Genomic DNA, 27,894 nt, shown 5'->3' on the forward strand with positions numbered 1-27,894 from the left:
GCGGTGCCGTCTCCTCCCTCGGTTCCATAGATTGAGGCTGAGCATGGAGCTGTCCCCCCGCAGCCCTCCCGAGATGCTGGAGTCGGATTGCCCGTCACCCCTGGAGCTGAAGTCAGCCCCCAGCAAGAAGATGTGGATTAAGCTTCGCTCGCTGTGAGTCCCCGGCCGGGCGTAGGGGGAAGGGATCTTAGGGAGCCCGGAAGGGGGTGGGGGTGGGTGGGTAGCTGGAGCCGGGCTGGTGGATTCCCTCCGGCACACATGTTGGCAGGTGCGAGGAAATAAGCGGCCCTGACGCGCAGAGCCAGGCCACATGTGCAAAAGGCATGTGCGGAGCAAGTCGGCCGGTTGGAGAGGGTTTAGGAGTTGCAAAGCTAACGACGCGCCCGTGCCGGTGGACCCCCCGGGGGACACACGCAGCGCGGAGAGGCGGCACGGGATGCGCCGTGTGGCAGGGCTGCAGACGGGCAGCTTTCGGGAGGTGCCAGGCTGACTCACACGTATCCGTGTGCAGGGTCGTGCAGATGTGAGAACACATGTGTGTGCCTGAGGGTCCGTGGGACACACAGATGTGTGTAGAGTGATGGCACACAGCTGCAGATCTAGTGCATGGGGATACTTGTGCCAACCTGTGGGTCATATGGGTCTCCGTTGGGATTGGTGATTTCAGCCTCCTGCATCTTTCAGGGAGTGGGGATGGGGGGCGCCCCGTACCTGAGCCCCTCATTTCTCTTGGGGCCTGGAAATCCACTGTGCACAGTAATGATGGGGGACCCAGCTGGGATCTGGAAGAGGGGGGTGGAGCCCCTACCTGGGAGCCCCCGGTGGTGGTGGTGGTGGTGGTGGTGGTGGTGGTGGTGAAGAAAAATTGATTGACAGGGATAAGGTAACTGTCAAAACCTTTTTGTTGCTATATGATCTCCCAAGGATCTCCAAGCACATTTAGGCATCTTTTCTTGTTGTTGCAGGAGAAGGGCATGGGGGAGGATGGATAAACAGGGAAACAAGGGACTCAGGTGTCCCATACTCCGGTCCCAGGGGAGGGAAGCAACTTTTCTTTCTGTTCCTCGGAGGAGAGGATTGGGTCCAAGACAGACCATGCACCATGTTTATCTCGCAGTCAGACGCCATCGGGTAATTCCGCAGTCTGTTGATTCTTAATCAGAGAACAAGGGAAGGTGTCCTTCTCCCTGATGTGACTCCCAATGGTCCCAGGAAAAAGGCTGGAGATGTTTGGTGAGGAAATGCGGGAATCATAGCCCTGAAACCCAGTTCCTCCCCATTATTCTCAATAGTGAGCACTGAAGCTTTCCATTTACTGGGTTCTGGCAGCGGGAGAGACGGTGGTAGGAGATGGATGGATGCTAGTGATTGCTTTGTCTTTAAAATACTATATGGTAATAAGATGACCCCTTGATATTGGGTGGGTCTGTCTGATTTATACTGTAGCTGCTCGGAGAGGGCTTAGGGAGAACTGAGGCACAGTGGGCAACAAGGCTTGGCATCCAAATGTGCTTCTCAGTTCCTCTCCTTTGCTGCCTCCAGCCAATGCAATTTGCTGGGCTCTATGAAGCGCAGCCTTGGAATGAGTTCTGGGATGAAGAAATGGAAAACCGGATTGAATTGATTTTTGTTGGGAGGAGCACTGGGTGATTCTTGACAGAAGACGGTGCTCTGTTAATGGTGACTAAGCCAGGGTTGGGGTGGGGGTGGGCAGGTAAGGAAGTGGTGGAAAGGCAAAGAAGGGACCTCATGGTTCATACATTAGAGAATTCAAGGTGTCCCAGGACGGCTTCCCCATAGTGCTTATAGCTCATCATATACTTTCCTTGCCTCCTTTCCAGGTAATGAATGAGACCTGCAAGAGAGCGGGTTTTACCTGTTCACTGTCTCCCACACCTTTCTAACCCAAAGTCTTTCCTGGAAGAAAATTGCTCTTTCTTCCTTGACTATGAGAAGTGCTCACTGGTGAGAGAAGAGGATCCCCAGAGGAGGCACTGAAGCCCAGGGAAAGAAGGGAATAGAAGCAGCTGCCCCTACAGACTGCATTAGCTGAGATGTCCTTATGGGAGATCATGGTGGACAGGGATCGCTAGTCTTATTGATTGAATTATTCTGGTCTTCACTCCTGTCAGCAGTCTGGTTCTTAAGAGTGCTAGCTGCATGTCATAACTTATCCAGAAAAGCCCCGTTTTCATATTATCAGTCACCAGGAATAGATTCTTGATCTCCCTTTCTCAGAGCAGAGAAAGATTTTGATATCAAGGTAGATCCCGAGTTGATGGCTTATTGGATTTGGCCCTGTTTGAATATTGGGGAGGCTTGAATGTGGAAAGAGGGGGATGGACATGATTATCCCATGAGTGGGTTCTGAATAGAAATGAAGACATATGTATAAAGGCCTTGATTCCTCTACACAACATATCCTACCCCCCCAGCCCCCCAACTGTCCTTTCAGTTTCTTTTTTAAAAAATTATTTAATGTTTATTTGTTTTTGAGAGAGAGAGAGAGAGAGAGAGAGAGAGAGCGAGCAGGGGAAGGGCAGAGAGAGAGGGAGACACAGAATCCAAAGCAGGCTCCAGGCTCTGAGCTGTCAGCATAGAGTCCAATGCGGGGCTCGAACTCGTGAACTGTGAGATCATGACCTGAGCTGAAGTCACTCCAAACCCTCAACCACCGACTGAGCCACCCAGGTGGTGCCCCATATCCTTTAAATTTCTAATATAGGACATCTAGAGGGAGTCCTCCATTCAGGGAGGCTGGGTCTGGTGTTTTTGCCTTGGGTTACAAAGCCCATACAAAGCCCATCAATGAATCTCATTGTGCAGGGCAGTTTCTTCTTGGGAAGGGCATCCAGGACTCCTGTTTCCCACGGTAGGACTCTGCCAAAGATTAACTTAAAATCTGGAAGCTATGAGCTGAAGTGTCTCTAGCTACGGGATTTCACCTCTACCTGGCAGGAAAATTTTCCTAACAGCGCAGACCCGTGAGGGGAGGCACAAGAGAGGCTGGGATGGACAGTCTGGAGATGATGGGTCGAGCAGGGTGAGTATCTCTAACCCTGAGTGAAGGATTTGACTGGACTGCCTATCCTTCTCTGAGATGAGAGGGCCTTGAGGAGTGTAGGGTAGGGTCAGTAGAAGGAGGTTTTCTGTGTATTTTGTGAATCAAGAAAATCTGTGAACAGGGGCGCCTGGGTGGCGCAGTCGGTTAAGCGTCCGACTTCAGCCAGGTCACGATCTTGTGGTCTGTGAGTTCGAGCCCCGCGTCGGGCTCTGGGCTGATGGCTCGGAGCCTGGAGCCTGTTTCCGATTCTGTGTCTCCCTCTCTCTCTGCCCCTCGCCCGTTCATGCTCTGTCTCTCTCTGTCCCAAAAATAAATAAACGTTGAAAAAAAAAATTAAAAAAAAAAAAAAAGAAAATCTGTGAACAGAGATTGGTTGGCTTGCCATCCTTAGCTCATTCATTCATTCAACAACTATTAATTGAGTGCCTCCTGAGGGTCAGGTGACGTGCTGGAGGCTGGGATATACTAGTGAACAAAGTAGACGGTCCCTGCTCCTATGGAGTTTGTAATCTGGAGTAAAGTGCAGTGGAGAGGGGATAAGGCACCCTGTTCCTCATTTTGCTACATCCATCCAAGTGGTAAAGGTCTGCCACTCCAGTTTCTGCCTAAACTTTTCCTCTGAGGGGGCCTAGACACCAAGAAAAGCATAGAAATGAATTCTTTCTCTTTCTCCCAGGATAGTACAAGCATCACTTTCTTCTCTCTGTCCCAGTTTCTCCTGGAATTTTACAGACAGAACTTCCCTTTTCCTTTGGGATAGTATAAACACAATCCCTTCCTCTTCTTTCTTCACATGGACTCAGGACTCCCCAGATCTAGGTGCTATGTCCTAAGCTGTGGTTCAAGGTCATTACGGCTGAGCTGGAACAAGGACCCAGCTGGGCATTAGTTTTGGTCTTCTTCGTTTCATCAGAGTCTAGTGTGGTACCTGAAACATAATAGGCACTCAATAAATGCCGTTAAATAAAAGGAATGAACAAATGAATTAATGAGTATATGTGTACATGTCACGGGGCCCAGTTCTGTCTCTGATTCTGTGGTGCGTGTGTTCCTGCGTGTGGGTGGAGGGGGGTGGGGTAGCAGGAAATAGGGATGGAGGAAAAGGAGATGGTGTTGTGTTTTGAGAAGGCGATGTTTGAAAGGCGTGGGGTTTGAGGACCACAGGACGGAGCCTGGAACTGAAGGAGTTGCAGAGAGGATACAGAAACGTTATTTGGGTGTGTGGATGAGATGTATGAGGATAAAACTGTAATGCCTGACATGGGTACATATGTGTCTGGGTGAAGGTTGTGGGGGGGGCAGCTTGTGGAGTCAGACCTCCATGAGGATGCCTCTTTGTTTTCATATTTATAAATGGCATTTGTGATAATAAATATGTCGGGAAGGCATGCACTTCCCTGAATACCCGAAATTGTCCTATGTATGAATGAGATGATGATGATGATGATGATGATGATGAGTGTGTGTGTGTGTGTGTGTGTGTGTGTGTGTGTGTGTATATGTGTATATGTGTATGCGCATGGGCATGTAGGTAATGGGATACTAAGTATGTGTGATCTTGTGTATGTGTCTGCGATACACTAACTTTTTTTTTTTTTTTTTTTACAATACCGGGGAGATGAAAAGGGCAGTCGGAGGAAGCTGAGGGACTGGACTGGGTGCCTCACTGATTGATTTATCCCCCCTTGTGTCCTCATTTTGTATGTGACCCACAGAGTGATCTTCAGTGGCTCTTACTGTTTTTGAAAGCTGTGCAGCCGTTCTCCTTTTTCTGCATATGGCTGTGGGGCTGCTGTGAAGATTGCAAGATAAACTGTGGCTCCCTGGATCTCTGGAGAAAAAGCCCCATTTCTCCCAGGCCCTGGCAGGGATGAGTTTTAGTGCCTCCCTCCTCAGATCAGCCCAAGTCCCTCTTTTATTTCCAACTATGGCAAAGGGAATCTCTCCTCCCTGGGTTTTCTAGCCCCTTGTCTCACCAATACCTCCCGTCTTTCCATTTCCTTCATCAGCTGTGTCTTGAGTGAGGCATCTCGATGGTAGAAGGTGAAAAACTCTTGCAGTAAGGGAAAGGGAGGTGCAGGGAGGGAGGACATCAATTTAGACCAAAGGAAGAACTTCACAAACCTCTGGTCGGAGCGGGTGGCTGGAGAGAACGAGCATGGCCGAGTGGTGGTGGTGGAAGAACATAGGGAATGGTGGGAGACTTGAGTTGGAGTTCATGTGCCCATGCCGCCAGTTAGTAGCTGCATGACCTTGAAGTCACACGTAGTCCCTCTGATCTCAGTTCTTCATTTGATACCATCCACGTGAAGGTTTGTAGATGGCAAAGTCTGGAGTTCTTTCAGCATTGCAGAGCTTGCTGTGTGAAGAGGCAGGGGGAATGAATGGGTGACCGTTGGCTTGGATGGGGGGGAAAGCTAAAGATTCAAGAAGCAGGAATATGAATTACTTAATGGGTTGAAGTCCCGGTGTCTGGGACATGATTTGGAAGAGTCTTGATGAATGGTTGTCTGGAGGGTTGAGACAGGTGCCTGAGCTTAGACAGTAGAAGACTGAGTGGGGTTGCAGGCTGGCTGTCTTACAAAGGATGTGGGACACCGAAGTCAAAAGAAAAGAGAAGGACTTAACTCCCATCACCCCTTTTCCCAGTGGGTCAAGCTAGAAGTGGATGGGCCAGTTGTAGTTCTAAGACATGGTGGGTGTGGGGAGCCCAGGGACTGCCACTGGCCAGTTCTGGGAGCATTGGAGAAACTCTTCTCTGGCATTTATCCTAAATTTCTAGGTCTTGTTGGGAGTGATATGATCAGGTATGCCACATCCTATACTAGAGAATCTCTAAAGTCTCTCAGAACCCAAATATCACTTTGTTTGCCCAGAGGCCCCAGGAGGCCAGTTGGAAAGACCGAGAGAGGAAATTCTACAGTGGAGATTGCATTTGCCAGGAGGAAGGGGAGGATGGTGAGGTGTGATGTACCGGTACTGGAAGGCCAGGTGAGAGACCCAGCAGGAGAGAAGCCTAGACTTCTCTAGACCCCTTTCTACCTGCCTGCTGTCCAGGGAGCCCCTGAAGTCAATGAAGTGACTAGCTGTTTCCTATCTTCCCCTCTTTTTTTTTTTGGCCGCTCCCATCTGAGTGGGATGGAGGAGCAGGGGACCTTGAAACAGATCTTTCCCTCTCTTGTGAGTTCTTTAAAGGAATCATCGAGGATTTGTTTCTGGCTCCTCTGCTCCCTCTGCTTTCCTCCTCTTTTATTTTTCTTGCATCCTTTCCTCTGTCCCTTCCCTCCTTTGTTCCTGTTTTTCTCTGCTGGGGTGTGTTTTGCTCTTCTCTCTTGTCCCACTTCCTCTCTTCCTATTCCCTTTGACCTGGCTTCTCTGGCCCTCAATTCTCCTACCCCTTTCTCACCTTGGCCAGGGGCCAGGCCATCCCTGGGGCCTCCCCCTCCTCTTCACTCTCCCTGCCCCCAGGAGTGGTGGTGATAGTGCAGGGTGAGTTTGCTGCAGGCGCCCTTTGGGACCACGTTAGGAGTCCAGCCTCAACGGCTGTATTCTGCACCTTCTGCACCGCCTTTCTTTTGCCTTCTCAGTGACCTCATCCTCCCAGCCTCCCTGGGGAGGAAGCCAAGTAATTGCCTTTGGATCTCAGGGGGCTGATTTTCTCAGGTACGGAAGTTGAGTAGCTATTTTCCAACCCTCTTCAGGACTGAGAAAAGACAAAACCAGGGCAGCAGGTGGGGTGCAGGGGAGACACCCAAGAGATGGGAAGTTGTTAGATAATGAGACCCTCCACTAGAGAGGAAGACTTAATGGTCCCCGGGAACTGGGAGAGCATCCTGGGGCTATTTAGTGGGGGCGAAGGGAAAAAAACGTGAAGGGAAAAAAACATTCGTTGTTGTCCATTCAATGCCGAGAGGTCCCTAATGCAGGTGCTTTTGCCCCTTTGTCCTGAATATCCACCCCTCCGCCCCCCTTTATCCTGCAGTGGCTTCTCTCCCCTCAGCTCCTGCTGCATTTGTGTGAGTCTGCGAAGGAAACACCAGGTTAGGATTCGACTTCAGCATCTTAGACCTGGCAGGAGTCCACTGAGGGAGCCGTGATGAGGTTTTGGTGGAGAAGCAGGCTTGGTGGGAAAAGGGTAGGGTATATCCAGGGAGTGACCTGGGCGGGGGGAGGGGGCTGGGAGAAGAGCGAGAAAGGGGGTGCTTCAGGTGGTGCTGTTGGATACAGCCTGGGTCCTTGGTCAGCAGATTCCATAGCTGCAAAGACAAGTCAGATTTGCAAATAATTACTGTGGCTGCAGTGGCGTGATTAGGCTGCCAGCTGCTGTTGGCACCATTTAGTTTTGGGAAGGGAGCTCAGCTTCCGGGGGGCTTAGTGATTTTTTTGGCAGGCAAGACCTGAGGGCTAGAGAAACGTCCCTTTCCTTCCTGTTCCTTGGCTTCCCTGCTCCCCTGTTTATCAGCTCTTCCACATCTAATGTGATTGGCTCTCTCCTCTAGGCCCACCTTGTTTGGAAACTTCTTGGGGCCTGAGCTGAGTGAGCACACATCCCAACAGTGTCGCCAAGCTCCCTAAACGCGGACCATATCTACCAAACAGTAGCTTTAGAAATTCCAGTCTTGAAGAAATATTATAAATCAGATTGTACCAGACTCACGCTAAAGACTTCTGTGTCCTGGTTGTTCTCTTCCTTTCTGTTCCTTCTTGAAATGCCCAGAAGATTGACTGTTGTTTTGATTGCAGCAAGATGGAATAAACAGAGATGCACAGGAGAACTTCCTGGAAAGTTCATGGAGGTTAGAATGTGACGTTCCTGTGATAAAGAAGAAAACCATCACCCTCCTTTTACATCAGGGTAGGGATGAGTTGGGGAAGCGGTGAGCTACTCAGAAAGGATGAACTTGAACCAGGGAATCGAGACCCAGGCATCTTGTTTCCTGAGTGCCTCCAACCCAGGCACTGAATCTGAGAATCATAAAATGTTCAGAGGAGGGAGCGCCTGGGTGGCTCAGTCTGTTAAGCGTGGACTTTGCCTCAGGTCATGATCTCATAGTTCCGCAAGTGCTGACAGCTCAGAGCCTGGAGCCTGCTTCAGATTCTGTCTCTCTCTCTTTCTCTGCCCCTCCTCTGCTTGTGCTCTCTCTCTCTCAAAAATAAATAAACATTAAAAAATTTTAAAAAATGTTCAGCGGATGAAAGTGATGCCTAGAGATGGTTGGTAAGGTTGGGGGGCAGGGCTGGGACTAGGCTCCAATCTCGCTAGTCCACAGTTTTGTGCCACGCTGGAGTATACACCTGCATTCAGTCCCTTTCCAAGCTTCCAGCTCACTTTCCCATCCCAGGCCGCCTTCAACATCTGCTAGGCCCCCTGGACACAGGGCATCTGCTGGAACATCTGCTGGGATGTGGTTTGGAGGGCTGGTGGGGTGGTCCACATGGAGGTGGTTAATGAGCAGAATTAAACAATGCAGGGAGGGAGGGAGGGACAAGTGAGGCAGAGAGAGAGAGAGATCTTAAGGATTGGGTCCTGGGAGCCTCCTCGCTCATTAGCTAGCCTTCCTTGGACTCTATTGCCCACCCCTCCCAGTTCCTCCTTCTCTGAAGGGCTGAAGCCTCAGGGAGAGGTGACTCATTTGCTGGCTGGGCTGGGAGCCGGGATATCTGGGGTCTTATTGGTCTGGGCTGAGGCTCAAGCTGTTTGGTTACCCTCTTCCTCATCTGATCTGAGCTGTTCTGGGCTTTTGCTAGGAACACCTGTTAGAAACGGCTTCTGGTCAGGAGGCAGAGGAGGAGTACTTTCAGACACAGCATGGATTGGGGCCAGCCCCTTTACCTCTGCTTCAGTGTTTCCCCAGACCCTCTTCTTCAGCATCTTTCAAATCTCTCTTCTTTCCCTCCCTGCCCCCTTAGTCCCCCCTGCTCCTCCTCCTCCTCCTCTCCCTGCACTCTCTTGGTTTCTGTTCTTCTCCCACTCCCTGCTGCCCTCCACCACCCTCCCTCCACCCAGCTCCTCCGTCCAGTGCCTAGAGATCTCTTACTACCGCTGCCATGTCAACCTGAGGCCCACCGCCTCCCAGGATGGCACCCCAGCTCTGCCACCAGGGGGGCTATTTTTATCCCTAGAGCCACCCCCGCCGCCACCGTGCCCAGCCAGCTGCCAGAACTGAGGCTGCTTGTATAGCAATGGGGGAAGCCAGGGGAGTAAGGGGAGCAGCAGTGCTTGGGGAAGGTAGAGATCTGGTCGTTCTTGGTTGCTGGAGCGCTCTGCATTTTCGCCACTTTCTGCTTCTGACTGCCTCCTGGCCCCTGTGGACTCAGGAGCCAGGGAGAAGCCCTAAACATCTGGAGTGGTGGTGGCAGGGTGACTGGGGCTTTTCCACACCAGGCGGCTGGGTACAAGGGTGAGCATAGGAGGCTTTGTTCATGGAGGACTCCCAGTGAACATTTGCTGAACAAATAACTAACTAAATAAAGCTCTGGGCTAAGGAATAATCTGTGACCTTCATGTATCACTTTATAGTTTGCAAGGTGCTCTCATGTGATCTCATTTGATCCTTGTGTGAATTCTGTGAAGCACATATTACTTCCCCATTTTACAGACAACGAAAAGACCTCAGAGTGTCCTGCCCAAGGTCATACATGGTGACAAAGTCTAGGCAAAAGTCTCCTGATTTTAATTCATGTCCTCTTTCCATTGGATGTAGGTGATTTCTTTGGCTCTTTCAATTTCTGAGATTTTGGAGCCCTGACATCAGCCAGTTAATCCCTTCCCTAACCCTCCCCACCTCCACCCCTGCTCTCATCCACTCCCCCATCCCCACCCCCTCTCTTACACTTCTCTGACCAGAGGCAGGGTTTCCAGTTCTTGGTTTACCCCCTGTCCCAACTCCTATTCAGTGCAGGTGGGGAATGCTGGGAAAAATCCTGGGAGGGAGGCGTTATGCTTGTGCTCCTTGCTATTTTTAAACTAAATTTAAGGACTAAAGGAAAGCCCATGTTGGACGCTGCTGGGGTCATCCTATCTATGCCCTGCCTTCCACGCAGGGAAGTCTCGTTAGCTCAGACAGAAGTGTGGGGTGTCTGTAGATGCGTAGGTGAGTGGATATGTGTGAAATTGTTCTCCCCAGGAAGGGGTGGTGGTTGGCCAATATCCTTCCTTATTAGGAACAGTTAATAATAATACCAGGCTGGGATGAGCAGGTATGGGATACATGCTGGGATGATGCAGCATGTATGTATGTGGGGTGAGGTGGTAAGCAGTCACTTGTCCCACCAGCTTTGGTTTTACTGAACAAGAGAGCAGAGGGAAAGAAACCTGCACCTGTGGGAGGGTTGAGGTTCGTGTGTACTTGACATGGCAGGGCCTGGAGTTGGGGGTGGGGGGTGGGGGAGCTGCCCTGGCTTGGTGTTTGTTGGTTTTCCAGGCTGTGTGCAGCTGGCTACCACCTTCCTCCACTCCTAGCCCATCCATGTCCCTCCAAGCAAGCATGTCCACAGGCCAGGCCAGTGACTTGTCCCTCATCCCCTGGGTGTCAAGTTCTGGGTCTCTGACTTTGGGTCTAGTCCTTTTTTTCTCTAAAAAACACTCACCAGTGTGTGTGTGTGTGTGTGTGTGTGTGTGTGTTGGGAGAGCAGAGAGAATGAGATGGGCCCGAGAGGGTTTCCTTTCTTCCAAAATCTGCAGCAGCCCCGCTTCATGGCTACCGGGACGTACGCCAGGAAACAACTTGTAGATATTTAACCTCCATTCCTCTGTTGCTGTTGAAGCCCACTTCCACTTGTCCCAGTGCTCAGTGAGGCTGAGAAACAGCAGGTTCCCAAACTTCATTTGTTTATAATCCTTCAAGGCTTTGGCACAGTGACAAGGTATTTTAATTTCTCTCCGCTTTTTGGGGATAGAGCTGGCGGGGGGAAGACTTCCCGTCATAAAATCCTAGCTCTTGGTCTGTTTCTTCTCTTTTCCCTTTCTCCTGTCATACTCATCCCCACTAGTCCCCTTTCCTCATCTCCACATTATCCCCAGCTCTAAACCCTGGATTAAGGAGAAGGCAGTCGCGCGGGACTCTTCCCTGGATGCGTTTGTCTTCACCCGGGGCTCTCCTCCTTGGCCCCGCCCGGCCCCTCAGCTGACCAATCGCGGCCCCGGTGCGCTTGTATCGGTGACGTCACCTCACAGCCAATCGGGAGGCGGGCTGGGGCTGTACGCGCACGTCCACTTCGCGCCGCAGAGGCCGGCTTCTGCCCCCCAACCTGAGCGAGAGCAAAGCCTGGAGGCGGAAGGGGTGGGGGTAGGGGGGTGCCTGGTCCCAGGCCCGTCCTAGGCCGTCCCATCAATTCTCTTATCCCTCTGGGCTGGACTGGTCTCTCCCCAGTTCATTCACAGTTATCCCCCAGTACGCGTTTTCTAGATGAGACCACGGTGGGGGGTGGGGGAGGGGGCTGGGAGTGGGAAAGTAACTTGCCCAACCTCTTCGTTTCTATGAGCAAGTCCTCCCGACTTTCATTCACTGCTTGGGCGGGGCCTTCCCTCCCCCTTGAGCGGGTCTCTGGGTGAGGATTCCCCTGATTCCTGGCTTCCATAAGCCCCTCCCCTGTAGTTTCTGCTTCTCATGCTGTCTTGCTTCTGTCCTTTCAGGTGGGTTAAAGCTCATTTTGAAGAATGGCCCCTGAGGAAGACCCTGGGAGGGAGCTGAATCTGCCTTAGCCCCTCCAGGGGGCCCTTGCAGGGTCCCTTCCCCTCCCACGGGCGGACTTCCTCTCCACAACAGGTTCAGGGTGGGTCCCTGGCCCTGTACCCTTAAGCCTTCTGCTAACCCCTTCTCCCCAAAGAGGAGCCCCACCTCCTCAGAACAAGGGGCTGGACTGTGCTATTTCTGTCCTTTCTGGGATTCTTCTGAGAACAGATTCTTGTTTTCGGTCTGATTCAGATGTGAAACTTTTCCCGTGGCCTCTCACCCAGTTGCTGTGGGCTGCTTCTCTGTCTCATCACTCCCTTCTTCCTCCCGTCAGGCCCCTCCTGTTCCCCTCCCCAAAGTTCTCTCTGGTCAGTCGCTCAGTTCTGCCCGAGACCTGGAGGAGGAAGTTGGGCCCAAGAGGGAGTCATTCCCCTCAGGGGCCCTGGGGCCCTGGGGGCGGCATTTTGATAACTCTGAAGTAGGACACTTTGATTCCCATGGCAAACCCTGTTCCTGTGCAAAGGAGCCACCTCCAGGTCCCCATCCTCAGGTAGGCACCAGGGCTGAGAAGGGGAGAGGGGGGGAGGAGGAGAAGGAGGACAGGTTGCTGTGGGTCCACCACTAGTACTTTGGTGGAGGGGGAGGGATCAAGACTTGATGGCCCCCATATGTGGGGTGTGTGTGTGTGTGTGTGTGTGTGTGTGTGTGTGGCCTTCTCCACCTTTTACACCATCTATCTTACCCTTCGCCTTATTCTCCTTCCATTTCCATCTCCCTTTTCTTTGTTTCTTTCTTTCTTTGTTTCTTTCCTTCTTCCTTTCTTTTGCTTCCTATTAACGGTGGCAGGTGACTTAGCAGTGCCCCCCCCCCCTTTCTCTCCTCACCCCAGCATCCTTAGGACCTCACAGTCCTCTGAAATCTCCTCATCTGGTCTTAAGAACCCCAGAGGGAAATAGGATTCTTCTCCCAACTCCTAGCCCTTTGACCTGAGGCAGTCCTGTCCTAAGCGCCCACTCACAGTGATTTTTTTAGGAGTGTGGTTGCTGGAAGTAATACAGGGGGCTTTGGAAAGGGCCAGATCATCAGCCATGATGATCCAAAGAAATGAAGTGCTGGGGAAGCTGAGCTCTTCTGGGGTGTTGGGATTGTTATTGCCCTGAGCCTTCCCTTTCAGCTGCCTAGAGCTGGGAGAGACTGGGGCTTCCCAGGGGTCAGGGTCTGAGACTTTTCCTGGGGTGCAGGGGCTGAAGGGAAAGGAGAAAGAAGCGGGTGTGGTGAAACAGGGCTAGGGGCGGAGGTGGAAGGATTGCTGGGGAAGCTTCCAGTTTTCCTTAGGCCGGGATGAGGACTGGACAGGGGTGAGCATCCTGTTGTGCAGGGAAAGGGACCCTTTCCTGGACTCTCTGAGGACCGAACCAGAGGGGGTGGAATGATACTGCCATAGGTGGAGAAGTGGGACTTCCTGCAGAATGCTGAGGTGAGGGCTGTGGGCAGGTCTGGGGAGATCCTAACTCCGCAGCCCGGAAGGACTTTAGAACCAGAGAGGCCACTGCCAGGCTGGAAGGGTGGTGTGGGAGAGATAGAGGACTTCAGGAGGGTGACGTCCAGCACCTGGAGCCTTCTAGCTGCCCGAGTCCAGGTCCCCTTCTTGGACTCCCCATTTGTCAAATGTATTCTTTAATCTTTCTCTCCCTCCCTCCCCGTTCCTTCTGGTGTCTGGATCATGTCAGGTTCAGATTTCACCAGAAGCTATAAAAGAGCAAGATCTAGAGGGGGAGGCAGGAGGAACTTGGAGGGAAGGTGTGTTAAAGCCAGCCACAACTTCATTCTTCTCTGCAGGCTCTCCATTAGAGTTTCAGAAGCCCTGCCTCAGAGATCTCCATTGTGAGCTCTGGCAGATAACTCCGCACCTGATTCCTCTGCCCCCTCTCCCTTTTGTTTATTGAACGAACATTCACTGAGCACGTACTGGGTGCTGCGCTGGGTATAGCAGCAGAATAAGCAAAGTCACTGTTAGCGTCGCTAAGGTGCTTACAGGCTGCTATGGGCCGACAGACACGAGCACTTCCTGGTGGCGCACTGAGGAGCCATGATGAAATGGGTTCCAGCCTCTCTCCACGCAAGTTACATGCTGGAGCTCCTTCTGCCCAACACCTTTGGTGTGCGGGGCACAGCTAGGCTCCAGTAGTGTGAGTCGTGGGCTTGCCCGCCTGACTGAGATTGACAAGTTGTGTGACCTTGGGCCAGTCACTTAACCTCCCTCATCAGGTGATTGTGTGGCCCACGAGAGGTTTGTCACTATGAAGGAGAGATCATGGCCATGTTCACTGCCCCATTTCCCCTGTTAGGGGGCTTCCTAATCCCCAGCCTCCATCCAAACTAGACTCACCCTTCTCCACCCGGACTTGGGATGGAGAAGGCAGGTGCTTGTTGGATTCAAAGGCAACGGTGGGTGAGCTGGTTGGGGTGGGGCCAGCGTGATGCTGGTCAGTTCATTCCGATTCACATCACGTTTATAGAAACCCATCATTGTGTGTCAGGCCCTTCGCACACATTATTTCATTTAGTCCTCTTGTTGACAGCCCTTCACAGGTGGTTTATCATTATCTTCACTGTTTTACAGATGAAGGAAAAGAGGCTCTAAAAGAAAGGTTCTCAAACTTCTGTGTGCAGGAGAACCATCCTGGGTGTTTGTTAAACATGTTTGCAGATCCTTGGACCATGACCTCAGAAATCCTGGGTCAGTAGGTGTGCAGGGGGACCTAGAATCTCAGTTTTTCACAAGTAGCCCAGGTGATTCTGATGCCAGTGGTCTGCAGGCCACATTTTGATAGCTCCTGATTGAGAATTAGTCAGTGACTTGCCCAAGGGCTCAGAGCCAAGAGGTGATAGATTTGAATCCAGGATTCCTGCCTCCCAGCACTCAGCCTCAGGTTTCTGCCTCGGAAATAGGGGTAGCGATTTCCTCCCAACTCCCTCCCTCCCTCTAGGCCCATTGTGAAGATAATATGAGATAATGTGGGAGAAATCACTTTTTAAAATGTAGAGCTGGTGGCACTGCTAATGATTATGCGAATACATGCAAATGAACACGCGTGGGCTTGGCTGTTCACTTTGGGAGCCTGTGCTGGGATGTTTCAAGAGGTGGGTCGAGAAGGGAAGTGGAAGAACTTTGGTGAGTTTAGTTTTGGGTTTTAAAAACGGCTGACCAAAGTGGAAGATGAGGGCTGGGGCGGGAATCCGGGAGAGAGATGAGACCAGAGGCTTTTCTTTCTTCTTGGGTTGTGTGTCCCCAGATTTGAGGGTCCCTGGCCACAGGGACTGACCAGGAAAGGGAAGCCCTGGCTTGTGCCTGGGCTCCAAAGGCCCAGAGGCGGAGCGAACCTCTTTGTTCTGCGATCTCTGGGTTAGCAGTCTGGGAGAGGCTGGCTCAGTCCCCCTTCCCAGCTCATTGGCTGGAAAGCCTTTTATGTTGACTAGCCTCTATCCCACCTCCCTAATGAAGCCCTAGCTGGGGCAGCAGCTTTACTGAAGCTGGCTTCTTTCCTGCCATTTGCACATGCAGCAGGAAGGTCAGAAGTGGGGTTTGAAGATCATCCACCGAGGAAGCTGCCGCATCGTCCTCAACTGTTTTCTTCCTCCCTTTCCCCCTTTCCCTTCTGCCCCATTTGCATTCTGTCTTCATCAGGACTGCTGGCTCCTGAGGTGAGAGTTGGCCTGTGACTCTCCCTGTGGCTGGCTATTTCGGGCACCCCCTTTCCAAAGCTGCTGAGACCCCAGGATTCTGGAGCCGCTTCTGTTCAGGAGTACCATTGTTCTCCCTCCCCGGCATCCCTGGGAATTGATGCTAATTTCAGCCTCTGGTCCCTGACTCATTCTTTTCTCCTTCCTGACTCATAGGGTGACCTTGGGTTTCTGAAGCCCCTCTCAGTGGGGAAGTGTCATGGCCACCATTTCACCCCCCGACCTTGGTTTTAGGCGAGGCAGGGCAGAGCTGGGGGAAAGAGTGAGAGGGGAATGTTTCTTTGCTTTCTTTAAAATCACCATCTAAAGTCAGAGTTTTGTTGGCTTTGTGGCTGCCTGGGCTGGACTCGCTGGACTTCTAAGAAGTCTCCCACTTAATCACTGACCCCCAGCACTCGCGGGTGCAAAAGATGAGGGATTGTACCTTCAGGCAAAGCATCCCGTAAGTGAGACCCATGACCTCACTCCCACCACTCTGGCTCTGGGGGAAGCTGCTGTGGGGCAGAGCTTGGGGATGGGCACAGTCACACATTGCCAATGCTTCTCTTTGGCACAGCATTGGGGAGGCAGGGGTTAATCCTGCTTTGTCCGGGTTGATGGATTCAGGAATCATAATCCATTAGCTCTGCCTGGATGGAGTGAGGCCAGGCGAAAGCATTCAGATTGGTCTTTGTTCTGTGTCTTCGCCATCCCTGACAGGGACGGAGGGGTTGTGGACATGTACCCCCCTCCCTGCCATGACCAAGGGACATAATGGAAGAATCTCGGGGGCTCTTTTGCTTGCTGTTGACCCCACAGCTCACTCTTCTGGGGGAAATTGGCAATCTCAGCTCTTGGTTATCCAGGCTACGAAACAGATCATCCCCAAAACATTGCCCCAGGGGCTTGTACCTGCCTAATGGTGCTGCGCCCGGGGCAGTCTGAGCCAGAGTTTTCAGGAAACAGTGACTGAAGGAAGGTGTTGAGAGGTCAGAGATAGGTGGGGATGGTGGGGCCAGAAAAAAGCCCAGGATGAAACTTTGGGGGTAGATAAATTTAATATAGGCAGTGGCAATAGCCTGGGATGAGAGACACTAGCTATGATACTTACTGTTAGAAAGAGTAATGATCTGTGGAAGACTGAGGCCGGGTCTGTAACATGCACCCCATCAGAGGGTGTTGTGTTACCACGACAAGGTAGCAGCAGCGTCTGACCGGGCTCTGCGTACCCACCCCCCACAGGCTGCGCTACATGGTGAAGCAGTTGGAGAATGGGGAAGTGAACATCGAGGAACTGAAGAAAAACCTGGAGTACACAGCTTCTCTCCTGGAGGCCGTCTATATAGACGAGACACGGTGAGAGAGCTGCACACACAGGAAGATCCCAGACAGGCACAGTGATCCAGGGTTGGGAGTAAGACAGAAAGCTGGTGACAGAGACACGTGCCAGGGCCGGAGCAGGATGGGAGAGCAGAACTGTAGATAGAGATGTCATGGAGGTAAAGAAGCAGAGGAACAGATAGGGAGTAACAGAGGTAGAGACAGACACAGGTACCAAGGAGAGAAGACCTTCCGAGCTGGAAGGGACCTTGAAGCTCATGTGGTCCTAACCTTCTTGCCTGGCAGGTGGGGGAGGAATCCCTCTAGACCTGTGCTGCCCAGGATGGGAGCCACTGGTCACAGGTGGCTGTTGAGCTCAAGTATGAATTGAGCCGTGTGTGTATATGTAAAATGCACGCTGGTTTTCAAAGAGTGAGAAAAAGGATTGTAAAATATCTCAATATACTTGTTGACTTCACATCGAAATGCTAATATTTTGGGTGTATTCGGTTAAAGAAACCTTATCATTAAAATGAGTTTCACTTGGTTCTTTTTACTTTTTTATTTTATTTTATTTATTAATTTTTTTTTGATGTTTATTTTTGAGAGAGAGAGAGAGGCAGACCTAGAGGGAGACACAGAAACCGAAGCAGGCTCCAGGCTCTGAGCTGCCTGCCAGCACAGAGCCCAACGTGGGGCTTGAACTGACGAACTGGGGGATCGTGACCTGAGCCAAAGTCCAGCACCTAACCGACTGAGCCACCCAGGCACTCCTCTTTTTACTTTTTTAATATGGCTACTAAGCAATTTCAAATTACTTATGTGTGGCTTGCATTTTATTTCTGTTGGACAGTGCTGCCGGTCTCCAGGCTCCCTGACAAGGCGGTACCCGGTCCATTTTCTGCTTGAGCACTTTGCAGAGTTGGGAGGCTCACTACCTTACATAGTGAGCTGTTTCATTATTGGAGGCATCGGATAGAAAGAGACAGACATTTAAAAAATGTAGTGAGAGAGCACTCCTGAGTGGCTCAGTCGGTTAAGCGGTAAGCCTCTGACTTCGGCTCAGGTCACGATCTCACGGTTCGGTTTGGTTCGTGAATTCGAGCCCCGCCCCGCGGCAGGCTCAGTGCTGACAGCTCGGAGCCTAGAGCCCTGTTCGGATTCCGCGTCTCCCTCTGCCTGCCCCTCCGCCGCCGCTTGCACTCTGCCTCTCTCCCTGTCTCAAAAATAAATAAACGTTAAAAAAAAAAAATGTAGTGAGAGAAAGGCAAGGGAGGGTCAGAGAAGGGAGCGAGGAGAGTTGCTGAGCGGTGGGGTGTGGCTGGACCCAGCGTCTCTAGGTTGTGGAAGCACCCGCTGTCTTTGTTCTGTGACTCCCCCTCCGGGGCCTCAGGCAAATCTTGGACACGGAGGACGAGCTGCAGGAGCTGCGGTCGGATGCTGTGCCTTCGGAGGTGCGGGACTGGCTGGCCTCCACCTTCACGCAGCAGGCCCGGGCCAAAGGCCGCCGCGCGGAGGAGAAGCCCAAGTTCCGCAGCATCGTGCACGCCGTGCAGGCTGGCATCTTTGTGGAACGGTGAGGCCCGCCCGTGCCCAGCCTCCCTCTGCCTCTAGATGTGACCCTGTCCCCCAGACACCCAGGGTTTCCGGGGCCCCTACCGGACCGCCAGCGTGGCCCCCCTGCGCCCAGCGCGCAGCCTCACAGCCTGCCCCACTCAGACCCCACTTCCCAAACCTTCTTATCTGTGCTTCTTTTCATCATTCGCCCTTAGGATGTTCCGGAGAACGTATACCTCTGTGGGCCCCACCTATTCCACTGTGGTCCTCAACTGTCTCAAGGTGACCCCCCGAGTTTTTGGGAAAGAGGAAGAAGGGTGGGGGATGGAATGCTCATTGGGACTTTCCGACTCTTCATGGGGTGATTTTTGCTTTCCCTTTTAACTGCCATTCCCATGCTCCTCAAAACGACATGTTGCCCACTCCAGAGGCAAACTCCTACGTTTTTGTCCCCTCTGTACTGAGAGATGTGTTGAGAAGAAGGAGGCCCCGCTTCACCACGTCTTTGTCTTCCTGCTTCCCAAGCCTCTGTAAACATTGGGAAGTCCTCCTTGAAGTCTAATTGTAACCCTTGCGGAGGCTGGGAAGCTCCCCTGGGAGTCTCCCTGCCTAGTCTGTTGTTTCCACAGAACCTGGACCTCTGGTGCTTTGACGTCTTCTCCTTGAACCGGGCAGCAGATGACCACGCCCTGAGGACCATTGTTTTTGAGTTACTGACTCGGCATAACCTCATCAGCCGCTTTAAGGTTGGGCAGCATTGGACCCCTCTTCCTGGGCAGGGTTCTCGGCTCCCATCACTCCTATTCTAGAAGATTCCCAACAAGCAGGTCCCACAGGCTCCCTCACTCAGTCTCACCATCAGGGAAGTGTCCCTGTGCCCACCCGTGCAGCCTCTCTTTCACTTGCTCCATCCTGAGCTTCTGACTTCATTTATTGTTTTCGAGGAGAAGATTCTAGGTCTGCAACCTTCCAGCCTAGGGTTCTGCTCTCTCCCGCTTTGCTTCTTTCTCATAACTTGTCCTCTCCAGGCTGGCCCGAGGTTCAGCTCCCTGTGTCAGCCACCCTGCCTCCTGCCTGTGGACACCCGAGGCCTAGAGTCCAGATGCTGTCAGCCTGTGCCCTTGGGACTAGAGTCTCTCCATTTGTTTCCTGGCCACTCCTTCCCTTCCCCCTCAACTCTAGTCTCTGGCCAGGGAGTTTTATGGAGAGGATCAACTCTTGGCGAGGCTGGGTGGGGCTGTCTGAGGGGAGGGAGGGTGTGTGAACTCCGTTTGTTCTTCAACTTGGCTGACCACAAAGAATACGGGATTAAAGTCCTCTCCAGATTCTGTGCCAGGGGAGAGTGTCTTTGGGGAATAGGGGCTGGAAAAAACCACTTCCATATGGAAAAACCACACTTGGAGTTGGAGGGTAAAGGGGTTGAAGGGTCACATTGGGAATATTTGGCCAGCGCTTAGGTGGGGGTGGGCCTAGATGTTAGAGCAGAGGAAAACATGAATGTTCTGAGGGGGCCAGGCTGGGGACAAAGGGGTCTAGTTGGAGGGGCCTTTCTCGGAGGGCTTTGGAAGATTGTCCAACCGTCCTCTGCCTCTGCTTCACTGTTATACGCCTTTGGTGCGTGTGAGCCTTTCCTTGACCCTTGACTCCTCGTTTTACAACAACTCTCAAGAAGGTTTCCAGAACTTTCCTGAGATGCTCAGTTGAGATTTTCCTCGGTGCCTTCCTGAGGCCAGTCCTTCTGCAGCCTCATTTTCTTCCTTCCAATCCTGCCTTCTCCAGGCCAGAGAACAGCAGGGTCTTCCTTTTCCTAAGCTTTTTCCCAGCTCCTGTTTCTCCAAACTGGTTCTCAGACATACTCCAGACGCCAGGTTCTCCTAAACTTTGCTTCCTTGCCTGGAAGGACTGGTTTTGAGGGACCCCGAGAATAACTGCATCAGGTTGGGTTTGGCCCAGCCCCAGTCCACCGTGCGCCAAGGCAATTAGAGAGAGGGGGGCACTTCCTGCTTTAGTGTTCACTCAGGGCAGAGATTCCAGTCGGAGCCGCCCTTGTCAGGCTCCACGTTCCCTTCCTGGGCACCCAGCCCCTCCCCTGCGTCCCTTCCCTTCCCTCCAGGGACACCATGGCAACGCAGAAGCAAGGGCAGTTGTCATGGAAACGGTCCTTTAAAATTCCCTGAATTTGGGGCACAGCCCTCCGGGGTGGGGGTGGGAGATGTTAGGGTCTGACTGATTAGTGGTGCATCTTCTACGTCTCCTCACTATTGCTCACCTCTACAGAAGCCTGCCCCAGTCTTGAACCTCGCTCTCCTCACAGCCTCAGCAGATCCAGGGAGACTGGTGCAGACACCAGCCCTGCCCTCTGGGAGCCTTGAGCCTTTGAAGGAGGCAGGCATGCTCCAAGGGCATATACAGAGACAACTCACAATAGCTGGACAGAGCTCTGGCTCCCGGTGCTTGAGTGTGTGCGTGTGTGTGGGTGGGTGGGTGTGTCTGGAAGGGTCATCTTATTCTTTCCCCTGAACCTCTCTCCATGGTCTCAGATTGGGGATGGGATGGGGTGGTTGGAAGATAGGAGGGAAGTTTTCTTTTCTTAAAAATCCCCAGGGAAATAATAATAATTACAGCTACTCTTTAGAGAGCACTTACTAAGTGCCTTGTACTTATCTCATTAAATTCAAGGTAGGTGGTATTATCTTCATTCTGCAATGAAGTATCGGAGGCATGTGGCTTACCCAAGGTCACAGGGCCAGCAGGCGGTGGAGGTGGGGTGTGAGCCCAGGTTCACCTGACTGCCGAGCTCGTGCTTTCTCCCTGGGCCCCACTGCCTCCTGTAGACAGGCGGCATTGCTGATGTCAGTCCTCGGCTGCGGGCCATTCCTGCAGATCCTCGATTTTCTCCTTCCCACTGCAGATTCCCACTGTGTTTTTGATGACTTTCTTGGATGCATTGGAGACAGGCTATGGGAAGTACAAGAACCCTTACCACAACCAGATCCATGCAGCAGATGTTACGCAGACAGTCCATTGCTTCTTGCTCCGCACAGGGATGGTGGTAGGTGCCCAGGAGATCATTCTTCCGTGGTTTAGGGTCTTCCGGATGCAGAACTGGGAAGTCCAGACTGTACTCCCATTTCCCTTTCTGTCTCTTTGGTTCCTTGCCTTTGGTATCTCAAAGTCTTTACAAAGTCACATTGGACTTCACTCAATTCTAGAGAATTCCTGGGTGGACCATAACTTCATGGGCAATGCTGGGGATGTGTGCTGGGATGCAGTGGGAGTGTTGCATGGTGGGGTAAGGGAGGGCATTCCGCCATTCTGGGAGCTGAGAAACCTGCCGTCTTAGCCCAAGAGCTGGCCTCGAAGAATGAATGGAAGGGATGGGCTGAGTGGTATAGCCTGGTGTGGAGGTCTTTGGGCAGTGAAGGGCAGGGGTCAGACCCCTCTCATCCTGTCCCTTTCTCTCAGCACTGCCTGTCCGAGATCGAGGTCTTAGCCATCGTCTTTGCTGCAGCCATCCATGACTATGAGCACACAGGCACGACCAACAGCTTCCACATCCAGACCAAGTGAGGGGTGCAGATGTGGCAGGGGCAGGAGGGGCCAAGTGGGAGTGGGGGCGGTCACCGGAGTCGCCACCTATAGGGAGCTGGGCCTGATGACCCTTGGCTTTGCAGGTCAGAATGTGCCATCTTGTACAATGATCGCTCCGTGCTGGAGAATCACCACATCAGCTCTGTCTTCCGAATGATGCAGGATGATGAGATGAACATTTTCATCAACCTCACCAAGGATGAGTTTGTGTGAGCCGAAGGCGGGAGTGGCCGTCCCGGAGAGACCCCTCACCCAACCCTGTCTTCCTCCTTCCTGGCCCTCCTGCCTCTGGGTGCTGTAGGGGCTGATCGCTTTTCTGCTTCTGTCCATCCAGAGAGCTACGGGCCCTGGTCATCGAGATGGTGTTGGCCACAGACATGTCCTGCCATTTCCAGCAAGTGAAGTGCATGAAGACGGCCTTGCAGCAGCTGGAGAGGTGACATCTGGTGGGGGTGTGACCGGGACTCGGCCAGAGTGGGGGCTGTGTGAAATGGGGACACGTATGTGGGCAATTGGGGTGCCAGGTCTTTACCTGGATGTAGGAACTCTCCTGGTCCTAGGTATCTGAGTCTGTCTCTGTGGCCCTGTGTGTGTGTGTGTGTGTGTGTGTGTGTGCGTGCGTGTGTGACACGTGTGTGTCAACGGCCCTGGGTTTATGTACAGCCCAGGCTGTCGGTGTCCTGGAGAGCACTTTGGGCCAGGAGTCTGAAATGAACGTTACAGCCCCTGTAGGACAGCCTTTCCCTGGAACGTTGGCAAAATCAGGCAACCTTTCTGGACTTGCTTTCTTCTCTGTGCAGTGTGAGAGTGACAGGCTTCCCTGCAACGGCTTACAGCCAGTTCCTCTGCTAATAGGGCTATTGAGAGAATCATTCGAGGTTAAAGAAAAACAGCACAGAACAAATGCCGTGATTGCTGAATGTTGCTTAAAAGTGGGTGGGAGTCTATAAATGCATTTAAGAGAGAACAGACTGTGTGTGTGTGTGTCCTGAAGGTGTGTCCCGTACGGCGTCTCTGCGTGGGACAGCGTGCAGTGTGGCATTGTCGGGGAATAATAATATAACAGTAATAATAATAATAATTGTTACTAATGTCATTATAGATAATAACTACTCAGCACTTACCACGTGCCAGACAATCTACTAAATGCCTGTATGTTGTGTGTCATTTAATTCTCAGAACTACCCCGTGGGGCAGACTCTGTTACTATTTCCAGGTAGCCTTGAGGAAAGTGAAATATGGAGATTTTAAGTAACTTGCTCTGTGTCTCACAGCTAGGGAGTGGTAGGTAGGGTGGGGATTCGAACCCAGGGCCTCTGGTTCCAAGAACTCGGGCTGCTTCCTATACGTATAGGAGCATGTGCGCGTGCGCGTGTGTACCTGTGTGTGTGCGTGCGCATGCGTGTCATCTCAGAGACCAGTTGAAGTTGCCCGCAAGGATCCAAGGACATGCATGTGATGGGAAGTTAGGAATGGTCCAGGTTTCCTTATCCTAAAAGATTGGTCTCCCTTCGCTTGCCACCTGCCCTGACCAGGATTGACAAGTCCAAGGCCCTGTCTCTCCTGCTCCACGCTGCTGACATCAGCCACCCAACCAAGCAGTGGTCAGTCCACAGCCGCTGGACCAAGGCCCTCATGGAGGAATTCTTCCGCCAGGTAGCATGGTGTCTTCACCCACCCCTGCCCTTCTCTCCCCTTTGTTCTCCAGGTTCGCACTCCACCTCCAGATCTTCGTGCAGCTACCTGCAACTTCTGACTTGATCCCAAACCCCTGGGATCAGATGTCATTTTCCCAGAAGCTTAACTGTAGTTGCATTCCCCTTGCGTCTCATCCATTTCCAGGCCAGAGGCGCTGAAATTCCTCTTCTCCCACAACTCCCAAGCTCCCCCAGCCTCACCCCGGATCTGGTAGTCTGAGGCACCCCCTCCAGCTTTCCCTGCCCTGTCTTCTCCCCAGGGTGACAAGGAGGCAGAGCTGGGCCTGCCCTTCTCCCCACTGTGCGATCGCACGTCCACTCTGGTGGCGCAGTCCCAGATTGGTGAGTGTCCTTTCCCATAGGGAGGAGAGTACCGGGAAGGGGAGAGGATGCCTTCTCGGCCTGGCCCAGGGTTGCTCCAAGTTGCCATCCCTCAAAACCAGTCTTCCTGTCGAGTAAGCCTGTGCTAGAGCACGGGGTCCCGGGTGAAAGGCCTGGGGGTGCAAAGGCAGGGTCAGAAAGGCATTATTCCAAAGGCTGCCCCCATTGGGAACTCCTCAGCCCCGGGTTACCCCATTTTCCACGCAGTAGGGGGTGCCAGCCACACAGGCCCCCGTCCTCTGCCCAGCCCTCCAGGTGAGGCCTCTCTATCCTGCTCCCCCTTCCCTGCAGGCTTCATTGACTTCATCGTGGAGCCCACCTTCTCTGTGCTGACCGATGTGGCTGAGAAGAGCGTCCAACCGCTGGTGGATGACGACTCCAAGTCTAAAAACCAGCCCAGGTGAGGGATGCTGGGGTAGCCGGGTCTCCTGCTTCTGGGGGAGGCAAGAGGGACTCACAGAGAGCCCAGGGAGGAGGTACAGCCATGGTGGGGCCGGCGGAGAAGCAGGCTACTCAAAACTTGGGAGTCTCTGATGTGTGTCACACACGGGTGAAAGGATGAGACCAGAAGGGTGTGACCCGCACCTGTGGTCCCCTCCACCAATTTTTGTTTCTTCCATTAGCTCTGTCTCTCTTGCCTCTCTGCTAATCTTGTTTTTATTTTCCTTCTAGTAGGAGGGAAGGTGTGGAGAGGGAGGGGTGAAATTGAGTGAAGAGGGCCAGGGACTTGGGGGTACCTAGCAGAGGGAAAGGGAGAGAAGGATAAGTCTCCTTAAGCCTCCTCCTGGTCTTCCTTCCCCTCCACTCTGAGGGCTGGTGAAGGCAGCTCTGGAGTGGGCCGGGTCTCACCTCTCGAGCTGGGGGGCCTGCTTTAGCTTCCAGTGGCGCCAGCCTTCTCTGGATGTGGAAGTGGGAGACCCCAACCCTGATGTGGTCAGCTTCCGCTCTACCTGGACCAAATACATTCAGGAGAACAAGCAGAAATGGAAGGAACGGGCAGCAAGTGGTGGGTACCGTTGGAAGCGGGGATGAGGCCTTGTGGGGAGGGTGGCTGATGGAGCAGTAGCAGGACCATTTTCCTTAAGCCCTGGAGCGTCCCTTTGTGTGACTCCCAGAATTCAGGATGGAGCTAATCAGACTAAAGTTAGATCCCAGGAAAGACTGTTGAGCTGACTGGCCTGGATCACTCTAGAACGGGGACAGGAGAGAAGATAGAACAGCCATATTCCACAACTCGAGGGACTCCATGCATATTGTGGTCTGCAAATGGCGCCCCGTTAGATTTGGGTAACTTGGTGGCCTTGGCTGGGAAATCTCTTCCTTTATGGGTGAATTGAGGGTTGTGAATGTTAGCACGGCTGGAGGGGCTCTCCCTAAGTTGGCATGGGTTGAGTATAGTTCATCTTGAAGGCGGAAGGATGCATGAGAATCCTTTACTTTTCTCTACATACTTCTTGGGTTCTGGGGAAAAATATTTCTTGGTCTGGTCCTGACTTCCTAAATGTCCCCTGCAGGTATCACCAACCAGATGTCCATTGACGAACTGTCCCCCTGTGAGGAAGACACCCTGCCCTCCCCTGCTGAAGATGAACACAACCAGAACGGGAATCTGGACTAGTCTGGGACTGGCCCTGGTGAGCCTGTGTGGTGGAGTGGGGAGGGTCTGGAGATTCTGTAGGGAGTAGGGAGAGCTGGGCGTCCGACAAGGCATCTTAGAAGGGTCATCTCTGGGGTTCAGTGGATGTGAAGTTCTCCCTCACTCTTCCCGGGGAGGAAAATGGAGGAAGTGGACACAGAACTGAGCCAGGGTGTGAGTGGGAAGCAAGGAATTTTTCCCACCCCCTCTGTCCACTCCCTGCAGGAAGGAAGGAGGAAGCGCCTCAGAACAGGGAGGGCCTGAGCAGCCAGCCTCTGTAGCACCTTTGAGAGGGTTCGGGAACAGGGCCCAGTCAGGGCACAAGATTCTGTGAGGGCGTAAACCATCCCCAACACCACACCCTTGGCTGGGCACCCTGTGCAAGGTGGTTTGGGCACAACTGTATATGGGACTGAGTGGGGGGACCTGGAGAAGGTGAGTCAGGCTGGAGATAAGGCAAAGAGCTGAGCACTGAGACCTCTCTCTCTTCCCCAGGTCCTCAGTGAGTCCAAAGTGTTCGATGTCATCAGCACCATCCATCGGGACCGGCTCCCCCATCTGCTCCAAGGGAGCACGGAGGTTGAGGAACAGACAACCCACCCGAAGGCCAAATGCCAGAGATTGTGGGGTTGGGGGAAGGGCCCCTCCCCACCTGACACCCATTGGGGCACACTTCAATTTCCCAGCAGCAAGACTGGGGAACTTTAGGGTCCCAATGGTCACTGTGCCCATCCCCCTGCCTCTGGACTTGCCCCACCCCCTCCGTGGCCAGATGGCAGGCTGGGGGAGGGGAGCTTCGGAGGCTTCCCAGGGCCCAGAGGGGAGGGTCAGAGATGCCAGCCCCCAGGCCCTCCCCCATCCTTTTTGCCTCCAAGTTTCTAAGCAATACATTTTGGGGGGTTCCCTCAGCCCCCCCCAGATCTTAGCTGGCGGGTCTGGGTCCCCCTTTTCCTCCCCTGGGAGGGGCTGGAATAGGATAGAAAGCTGGGGTTTTTCAGAGCCCTATGTGTGAAGAGGGGAGTGGGCTCCTTCAGGGCATGATACCTTTCTAGGGCCTGGGAATGGGGGGGGATATCCTCTTTACCCCAGACCTATACTGCTTCAGCGCCATCCTCAGCCCCCCCCCCCCACCCCCCATCCCAATCTTCCTTCCCTCCCATTCTGAAATGTCGACTGGGGGAAAAGACGAGGCCTTCCCTGGGGTCCTCAAGAATTTGGGATTGGTCTAGGCCCTTGGGGCTTATCACTTACCTACCCTGGCTGTCCTGAGCCCTTTGCCTCCTTCCCCTCCCCTGGGGCCAGGAGGCTCCCATCCGACCAATGTCTGTAAAGTGCTTTGAGGTCTCCCCAGCAAAGCACCTTCAGGATGCATCTTAGGAGCACAGGCAGGAGAGACCAGCTGGGTTGGGGTCAAGGGTGCACGGGGAGGGTGACGTAGAATCCAGTAATCTTGCACTGCTAACAGAGAGGGTCCCTCCCCTCCCTCCCCCTTCCAGCACCTGCCCAGCTGCAGACACCAAGAGGCCCCTCCCCCGGGACAAGTGGAGGGTGGTGGGTGGAAGGCAGATGGGAGGGACTCAGGGCTGCTGCCGGGTGTCCCCTGAAGACAGCCCAGCCAGGCCCTGTGCCCCTTCCTCTCCTCAGGCTCCTTGAGCCGCTTTGTCCCAGGAAAGGTCCAAGTCCAGGTGACTGCCCTCCTCCTTTCTTGTAAATACCAACCATGCATTTGTACAGTGGGCCCTGTTCGTGTGAAGTCCATATCCATGGTCTCTCAGACCTGCCACCCTGACACTTGTCCCTCCTACCCCACCCCGAGTGGGGCAGAGACGCATGTGACTCACCCCTGCCCTGGGTCTCCCAGAACCCTGCTATAGCCAGAGATCAATAAAGAAGGGAGACCAGGCCTGGATGTGTTTGGTGTTCACTGGGTAGAAGTCCACTGGACATCTTCATGTACACGGACTCCTTAAGCTCGAGAAAATCCTGGTGGTGTTCTCCCTATCTGATGTGTAGGTGGGTAAGCTGGGGTCTTGCCTGAGAGCACATAGTAGGAATGGCAGAAGTGGGACCTTACACCCAGGTTCTTTTTCTCTCCATCAGAGTGCTGCTTCAGTAAGCAAGGGTGAATCTTGCCTTCCCTCTTCCCCTCTCCCCCCTGGAAAGACAAAAGCAGGAGAGGCCTGACTATGGAAGTTTCTTCGCCTGTGCTGGCTTTTGTGTTTTCCCCTGGCCCCTCAGTGTCTAGGACAA

General features: G+C 53.0%; 1 protein-coding gene across 1 annotated transcript; it reads left to right on the forward strand.

Moving 5' to 3' along the window:
* The first annotated feature begins 40 nt into the window (after window positions 1-40).
* PDE1B (phosphodiesterase 1B) lies at window positions 41-27,545 on the forward strand. The gene is made up of 15 exons (XM_047066977.1): window positions 41-153; window positions 16,705-16,818; window positions 18,176-18,358; window positions 18,555-18,621; window positions 18,969-19,085; window positions 21,251-21,391; window positions 21,805-21,905; window positions 22,014-22,139; window positions 22,265-22,366; window positions 23,466-23,586; window positions 23,888-23,969; window positions 24,300-24,408; window positions 24,884-25,014; window positions 25,523-25,642; window positions 26,140-27,545. The coding sequence occupies exons 1-14, from the start codon at window positions 44-46 to the stop codon at window positions 25,624-25,626; spliced, it is 1,608 nt and encodes a 535-aa protein (XP_046922933.1). The 5' UTR covers window positions 41-43; the 3' UTR covers window positions 25,627-25,642; window positions 26,140-27,545.
* The last annotated feature ends 349 nt before the right edge of the window (window positions 27,546-27,894 follow it).

The sequence above is a fragment of the Lynx rufus genome, unplaced genomic scaffold (assembly GCF_022079265.1).
Source record: "Lynx rufus isolate CCGP_SWC_20201006 ecotype Redwood Valley unplaced genomic scaffold, mLynRuf1.p SCAF_7, whole genome shotgun sequence".
Taxonomy (NCBI): Eukaryota; Metazoa; Chordata; class Mammalia; order Carnivora; family Felidae; genus Lynx; species Lynx rufus.